Below are 8,424 nucleotides of genomic sequence, written 5' to 3' on the forward strand. Positions count from 1 at the left end.
CTGTCTGTGTCTTTTGTAGAGCTTTAATGTGATTTAATGGGTTTAGTTGTGAGATTTTAAAACTTCAGTCTGTACAGTTTACTGAGATTACTAGAGTTTTCCGCTTACAGATTTCTTTAATTCTAAATTCGTCCTATCAAATATGTGCACAGCATCCCACTAAGGTTTTTTTGTTGCTTTTGTTAACTGTTATCTGCTGGGATGGCACTTGACTAGAGGGGTACTTGATATGTTGTTATGAATCCCACAGCAGTTGTAGCCAGAGACGTGGGATCCAAAATTTCCTGTACTTGACAGTGCAGATGCTCAGTGTACAGGTGGTATGATAGAGTAGAGGATACTTGTATCCATGGAAATTAATTTTGGCTTCACTGTGGTTACATAAAAAAATAAAACTTAAATTAGATTACAGTAAGAAAAGACTTCATGAAGTTGCACGTGGCATTAAAAATAAAAAACGTGTCCTATATTTCCCTACCAGAGTAGAGTTTGCAAGTTTCACAGTTTTCTGCTTATTACAGAGCAAATGCTGGCTCTCAGACAGCTGTCTCTGTGCTTCCCCTATGATCATGCCAGCCATATTCTCAGACCATGACAGTTCATTTCTATTCTTACCTGCAGGAACACTATACCAAGTGGAGACATTGTAGGTCTGAACACTTTCTGTGACACTCTGGTAACAGTAAAGAATCTCTGCCTCCAGAAAAGCTGTCCACCTTTATAAACTTCCAGCAGTGTTGAACTTTTGTAAACGCATTCAGTCATTTTCCTGGCTGCTGGCAGAGTGATGCGTCTAAAGATCATGCTGTCCTTGTGACCACTGTCTAAATAACTCATCAGTATTGATTACTTGGGTTATAATAATCAAAACTCATCCATTTAACATGATATATTATATTACTAATTCATTAATATATAATATATGTGTGTGAGATATATATATATATATTAGAAAATGTCATTATTACTGTCAAAAATCTCTATTTCTATATTTAGCTAAGAGTTTATTGTTTACTGTTTATTATTGTACTATATGTAGCTAAGAGGTTTATTGTTTATCTTATACCTGTATTTTTTTTTATACCTCTTTTATGTTTCGGTATACAAGGGTGTTTTTTTTTGTAGCCTGCTGAACAATCCAGGATTTCCTTGCGGGAGTCATCCCAAAGGGGATCAATAAAGAGAAGTCTAACTCTAAAAGAAGAGCACAAGTGAACAGGAGCATGCATTTGGCTTATTGGCGTGGCCACTGGGGGTCGCTGTAACACGATGGAACCAATGCAAGCGAAGAAAGAAATTGCTTGTGTACTCGAATTGCAGGCTAAAACCCAAAGAAGAGTCTCCCCAGTAGCTGGATAAAACCACTAGAGTTTGATTTGCCAATCATGGTACACGATGGACACACTGCCTTAATAAAGCAGTTGAACGCACATGGGAATACAGGAAATGTGGCTGGGCAAAATGGTCAAACTAATAGCAGATTAGCCTAAGTAGAGCACGCTAACGTTAGCGGAGCTCGCTGTCGCATACTGTATCCGTTCACCGCAATCATGAGCGAAGGATGACAACTCAGCATCAGCAAAGCAAAGACAAAGACTCGACTCTCCTGGCTCACCAAAGACGGACAAAAGGTACTACGTGGGAGTAAAAGCGGAAGTAGTCGACAGCAGAAATGTGACAACGCCGCAACGGAACCGGACAACAAGCGTCTCCTCCTATGACACATGCGACGACCCGGACGAGGAGAGCGAACGGTCGCTGGCAACTTCGGTCCAGGGACAGCGCCGCCAGCCCGGAGGAGCTCAACGACGGAGGAGATCCTCGCGAGGGCGACAAACGCACCAAGCAGTGCACTATGAGGGTGCACGGAGACCACAACGGCAGGTGGCCAAGCAGAGGAAACCGTGGAGTGTGCAAAAAAAACACCGCCAATAAGATGGTGACAAAGACGAGAGTATATAGAAAAAGAAGACGACCAGGCCATGTCCAGGTGGGAAACTTTGATGTAAGTTATACTTTATAACCTAGAGCATCCTTTCCGTACAGCCTCGTGTTTTTAAAGTCCATGTAGATGAGCTTGGAAACATTGATGAATTAGTTACAGTGGCAGTGATTACATTTCCAGGGCTGAGTCTTTTATGGCACATTGTGGGGTCCCTGGCTCCAGACTTCACTGAACCACAACACAAACTAAACTCATTTCATTGCTTGTTTGTCTCGCTTTTTTTTTGGTGCTAATCAGGGAGAACTCAGAGGAGCGACCTGTGTCTGTGAACAAACAGCGCATGGGAGCCATGGGGGACCGGCCAGCCAGACCCTCCCTGATAGAGCAGGTCCTGAACCAGAAAAGACTGGTAAGTTATAGCTGATCAGATGCAGCTACAGTATATGATTGTTCTTATTCTCACTCTCCTATCTCTCCTTTTTCTTGTTGTATGGGGACTTTCATTTTGCCTATGTTGTAGAGCAACTATTTGCAGTAGGTACTATATGGTAAAAACATATTGTTACATTATATGTTACATATTATTTTGACAGAACTTGCAATTTAATTCACGGTTAGTGTGGGAATAGTTATTTTTGCATCACAAATTCAATTTTGACTGATAAAAACACTACTAAAATTATGATTATGTGAGTTTGTGGGCTGTCTCTAACAAACAGACAGATTTCTTACATCTGGAGAACAAGATTTGTAGGCCAGGGCATCTCTGTAGCACTACAATAGGTCATTATAATGCTGTTTGTCTTCTGCGATTTGGATACTGTAATTTAGATCATGTTTTGATTAATTGTGCAGCACCACTCCTAAGTATGTAAGTAACAGGTTTCACAGCCATTGTGTTTCTTGTGTCCTTCCACCCCGACTGGGAGGCATCAGTTTTTAATGTCTAGAGAAATGTTTGCACAAGCCGTTCTCTTCCATACAAAGGCAGAAAAAGACAAGTAGGCATTAAATATTTGTTGTTGTATTGTGCTCTGAAATTCAAATGTGTGTGTGTGTGTCCTTCAGTCGCTGCTCAGGAGTCCAGAGGTGATCAGCTTCCTACAGCAGCAGCAGCAGCTCCTGGCCACACAGGGACGCAGCCAGGCACAGCAGCAGTTCCAGGGCTGCTGACGTCGGCTGGTCGATGTGTTTGTGATAAATAAGAGAACACTGAAGAAACACCGGCACACTAAATGGATAGTAACCGTACACTGTAAACATGAATTTCCCCAGCCAGACAGCCATCCTGAGAAAGAATAACATCACAATCGAGGGATGTTTTAATGAGACTGGTGGACTGAACTAAGTTGAACTCATCTAAATCCCTCAAACGGTGTGAATTTCTTAAGTAGCAGACTGATCATGTAGTCAAACAATGTCCGGTGCTGATTAGGAATTACAATTTCATGAATACAAACCTACATGTATTTTAATGTATTTAAGTCTACTTATTGTGAATTTACTTTGTAGTTACTCTGTCAAATCCCATTCTCTCTGTGTCGTCTTCCTTCATGTGGCAATATTAATGAAGGTACTGGATTATGATTGACATTAAAGTCATTACAGTTGTGTGTCTGAGTATCGCTTATGTGATACTTTTTAGGCTCTTTTCTCTCTAATGGATTATTGATCTTCCTTGTGTTTGTAACGTTTTCTCTTGTCCATACGACAATCATGTGTGTGATGCATGTCTGTAACCACTTTTCAGTCAAGTGGGGCCTTCAGGACTTGTTTTTAAACACATTTTATATCCCTGTTCATTCACCTGTTGTGAATCTGTTGCACAAAAAGGAACACAACTGGTGCGATAAATATTGGTCATGCTAGTTCTGTTGGCTTTGTGCTGAAAAGTGGCACAGAGAAGTCATGTACTGTGTGTTTAAGTGGAAGTGTATATCTCCTACTGTGATTGTGAGAGTAAAATATTATGCTAACATTGAAAAATTGAAAACTTAATTATATCGCAATGTGATGCTTTTTTCTTCAATGCAAGAAACACATTTTGATACTTAAAGAAAAAACGACTTTAATGGAACAAGTAAAGAGCAACCAGTACACACAGTCAAACATCAATCAACACATGGAAATACAGTACATACTACAATAATAACATTTAACATAACACAAGTCTTTGAGTACCTATAAATAGATCCCATTTTGTCTTGGAGTGCAGTTAATGTCCCATTGAAGACAGAGAGGATAAATGCTTTATCGTAGTCTTACTGAAATAAGGAACACTTGATAATTTAACTGCATGAGCAGTGAATGAACTTTTATATATCCACATGAGAATTCGAACTGTTCATGGTGTTTCAGTTATTGCAGCAGTAATGTGACAAAGCTCTGGGTAACATATTTTTGTAATTTGAATTGTGCAACAGAGCGACCATAAGACAGAAAACCTGTACATTGCAGAACATACAGAATCTACGGACTACCTGTGTGGGGGACCACGAGCACACGCCAAACTGTGCGTCCGCTCGTGTTATGACACAGAAGAGATAGGGTTGTGCGGGGAGCCCATCTGTGTGAGGACCTTGTCCAGCCACTGCAGGGGCCCGTGCAGATGTACCTCAATCCAGCAGGGGGTGCTGGTCACGTCTTGACGGTGGTATTCAGCACCCCAGCCCTGAGGAGAGGACACAAACATAGATATCAGATGCACATTTTGGCAGTTTAGTTAACTATTAAAACAAGTGGGTGCTTATTAAGCCATAAATAGATAGCAGGCAGACATGTGTCACATGTCACGTATCTCTGAATGTTTTAATTGTAGAAGAAAACTCAGTACCTTAACAAAGCTCATGCGGATGGTACACATCTTAGTTAGCTCGTAGACGACCTCAAAGCCGTGGTTTACAGACTGGGCGAGGAGCTGGGCAAACAGCTGGTTGTTAAATATCTTGAGGCTGCAGCCGCTGGGGATCTTACACACGGTGGTGGCGTGGAAGCCGTGCTGGAAGTTACAGTTACGGCTCTGGACGAAGATGCTGCTGTCACTGAGACACTCTGCGTACACCTCGCCGCCTACATAGTACAGGTGTAAACCTGAGAATCATGGAGGAGAAAAACCAAAACAGTCTTAAATGATAAAGTCAAGAAGACCAAGGGAACTTGAATGTTGCAGGAAAAAAACTAAAACAAATCATCCCTTGTTTTATTATGGTGCAAGTGTAAAACTTTAAATGTCACAGCTTGTCAAAAGAGCACAAAACAGCTCTGTTATCCAAGAAGACATAACTAATATGTAATAAAAGATATACATATTCAATCACTTCATTGTATGTGAACTAATAATAGCATATAGAGAGAGTTTTTTCTCATTTTCTGCAAAAGAAGAACCACAGGGGCATTTATGCTTGTAAATGCCTGAGTAGTGTCAGTTGTGTCTGTGAATTGGGGACCGACTACCCTCAACCCCTTTGTGTCATCCCTATCATTCAAAACCACACACATCCATCAACTGTAACCCAGAGGCCTTTGATGTCTGTCCAACAAAGGCAGGCTTTCTAAACTCTTGTACCATTAGAAAAAAGCAATATTTGGCCTGAAGGATTCAGCATGAGGAGACAAGATTAGTGTGAAGCCTGTAGTGAAGTGATTGCTTAAAAAACACACTGGGCATTTATATATATATATATATATAAAAGGTGTGTAGATACATTTTTGCAAGCAAACTGTCCCTCAGTTCTTGCTTTCATTATATTTTGGATACAGCCCATGGATAAAATCCATTAAGAGATGATATAATATGAGTGTGCTCTGATATGAATTACTTGAATGAACCATCCAGCCTACCTTTGCCAATGTGCCTGCGTGTGTGTTCGATGGTGGAGTTGCGGTTGACGTTGGATAGCAGCCCGAGGCAGAAGCGGTTCTTGTTGTTAGATGGGTCTGTGAAGCCGTCCACCAATACGCTGCGGGACGATGCGTGGAAAGTCTCCCCCACCCGGTTGTTGAGCTCATAGTAAGCTACTGAACACCAGTACTCGGGTTCCTCGTAACATACAGGCCGTAAATCTAAACAGGTTGGCATCACGGATAAAGTATTCTGTGTTATTGTATAACTTGGATACAACCAAATAAAGGAATAAATGCCATAGTATAAACTGTTTAACAACATTTCTATCATCTCATGGTATATAGTACTTGTTACTTAATATGCATAAATACCCCTTATATTGTGCACATTCTGTATGTCTCTGGTTGTGTGAACTTACCTCTGTGCGGAGCGGAAAATGTGAGTTTGATGGTTTCTGTGGAGTTGCTGGGCTTCACATCCTCTGGAGGGCTGCTCTCCATCATGCTGTACGGAGGTGGGGGAGTCTCTGCTGGAAAAGCACGACACATATGACAGGAAGAGGATAAACAGGGACAAGTAACTGATGTACACTTATCAGAGACTTGGGTTTGAGACTTTAAGGCCATGCATCAAGTCATGGTAAAACTACATCCTGCTCCTGTGACAGGTGTTTGAACATTTCAAATAACAATTAAAGTATCAGCCTGCTTTTGTTTTGATCCCTACCTGTGATGTGATACGGACTGCCGGGCTCTGTCGAGCTGTTGGGGGAGTTGGGGTAACTCTGTGAGGTGGGAGACTGGGCGAGGGAGGAGGAAGGGGAGGAGGAGAAGGAAGAGCAGGGCAGCGGGGGGAAGGAGTCTGGGTAGGTGGCATTTTGGGGCATCAGAGGCTCGTTGTGCAGGGAGGCGTTCCTGAACTTCGCCAGCAAGCTGTGCTGAGGGTTGAACTCGCTGTGGCGTGGGACCAGAACTGGTGGCAGCACTGAGACGAGAGGAAGGAAAGAAAAAGGTGGGGGAGAGAGGGCAAACAGAGACAAAGAGCCAGATGCTGTAATAAAAGATCATATTACTGCAAATCCCTTTGCCTTGGGAACACTGTATTAGATCACTGTCATAGAACCCACAAAAGCTTCAATGTTATGAAATTAAAAATCAACAATGAGCCAATTTTATTTTTTTTATTACAGCAAATTTACAAGATGTTCTCTGATAATGCGTGTACCTGGAGTCTCCACGCGCCTGTAGTGGTAAGGGTTAACACAGATGTCCTTCTGCTTGGAGCCGAAGGGGAACTCGCAGCACTCCAGGGCTTTCAGCTCATGGTGGGACTGCAGGTCGGGCCAGCGCCACACCCTGCAGTAGATGACGTGGGGCAGACCCTTTCTGTGGGACACCTGCAACCTGCCATCCAGCGACCGAGGGATCGTCACACACTTGCCTGAAAGATTCAAATTAAACAGTGAGGACTTCAATACAGCTTCACCAAACGGACAAATACAATTACTACCTCTTGTACACTTTTAAAATAAGAGTTTAAAAAAAAATGCTGTACTTGTGTATTTTCTATGTGTTAGATATAGATAGAAACAATAAATACTGAGAAGCAATGTAGTTCACTCTAGATAAGATTGTTTTTATTGTGATTTAAACATAAATGATAATCAGACTAGTATAATTACTCATTGATTACATTTCATGCTTTTAGTTTTCCAGAGCAGCTTAAAACAGTGGCAGTGCAGGTTTCTGGGTCTTGTGCTAGGACACATTGACAAATGGCATCTGATGCAATCAAACATCCTGTTTACTAACCTAACCAGTGGTTCCCAACCTTTCTACCTTACGACCCCTAGAATAAAGCAAATGTTGCATTATTTTTCAGTTAGAGTGATTTTTCCTATCAAAATGGTTAATTTGAATAATTTTAAGACATTCTGTGAAGTAAATCTATCACGTATTTCACAAGAAACAAGCAACAACAAGACATTAAAATCAGAAAAATTACATTATTATTAGCAGAACCATGTTTTGTCTTCCTTCCTATTTTGTGAATCATCTCAAGGCCCCCGAGGTTTATCTTGTGACCCCGTGAGTGGGTTCCGACCTCCAGATTGGGAACCACCGGTCTAGACTACCACTGAATGTTTGACACTGTGTGTTACTCACTGGGCTGCCCCGGGCAGCTGAGGGCTCTCTCCAGCTCCTCCATTGCCCCTTTCTTCTTCTTTAGTTTCTTCACTAGAGAGTCCACAGCCTTTTCCGCCCACTTCTCCTCCTCATCCCCTTGTTTCCAGCCAAGCAGGCGCTTCACCGCCGGGCTGGTGAAGGAGAATAGGGATGTAATGGAGGCAGAGGAGTTCATTATGAGATGGGTAAATGGGTGGCGAGATCAGCTGATGGGTGCTGTAAAAGAGATTTAAAGGTCCCTTGAGGAAGGGAGTGAGGAGGCAAATAATGAGAAGCCAGGACAGAGGTAAGATAAAAGAGGTAGCACGATGAGTCTGTGTAAACAGAGGCTGTGCTTTTTGTATTCCACTGTTGCTTCCGAGCAGAGCTGGCGGAGGAGTTGAACTCTTGCCAGTGCAGCGCAAACACCTAAATCCCCTCTCTGTGTTGGCACAGAACGGATCTGCCGG

At 42.2% G+C, this 8,424-nt stretch overlaps 2 protein-coding genes across 2 annotated transcripts; one reads left to right on the top strand and one right to left on the bottom strand.

The window, feature by feature from the left end:
• Positions 1-1,492: 1,492 nt before the first annotated feature.
• rfxap (regulatory factor X-associated protein) lies at positions 1,493-3,943 on the top strand. Its single transcript, XM_035666307.1, is given in 7 exon segments — positions 1,493-1,612; positions 1,615-1,769; positions 1,771-1,857; positions 1,859-1,880; positions 1,882-2,009; positions 2,243-2,354; positions 3,014-3,943. Coding segments are annotated over 7 exon segments (660 nt in total). The 5' UTR covers positions 1,493-1,561; the 3' UTR covers positions 3,119-3,943.
• A 53-nt stretch (positions 3,944-3,996) lies between these two features.
• On the bottom strand, positions 3,997-8,424 carry smad9 (SMAD family member 9; the record flags this gene model as incomplete). Its single annotated transcript, XM_035666304.1, is given in 7 exon segments — positions 3,997-4,616; positions 4,779-5,035; positions 5,786-6,007; positions 6,208-6,318; positions 6,516-6,773; positions 7,014-7,229; positions 7,955-8,424. Coding segments are annotated over 7 exon segments (1,404 nt in total). The 3' UTR covers positions 3,997-4,472.

Source organism: Morone saxatilis, unplaced genomic scaffold (genome assembly GCF_004916995.1).
Source record: "Morone saxatilis isolate NCDOM2014 unplaced genomic scaffold, NCSU_SB_2.0 Contig20, whole genome shotgun sequence".
NCBI classification, from domain to species: domain Eukaryota; kingdom Metazoa; phylum Chordata; class Actinopteri; family Moronidae; genus Morone; species Morone saxatilis.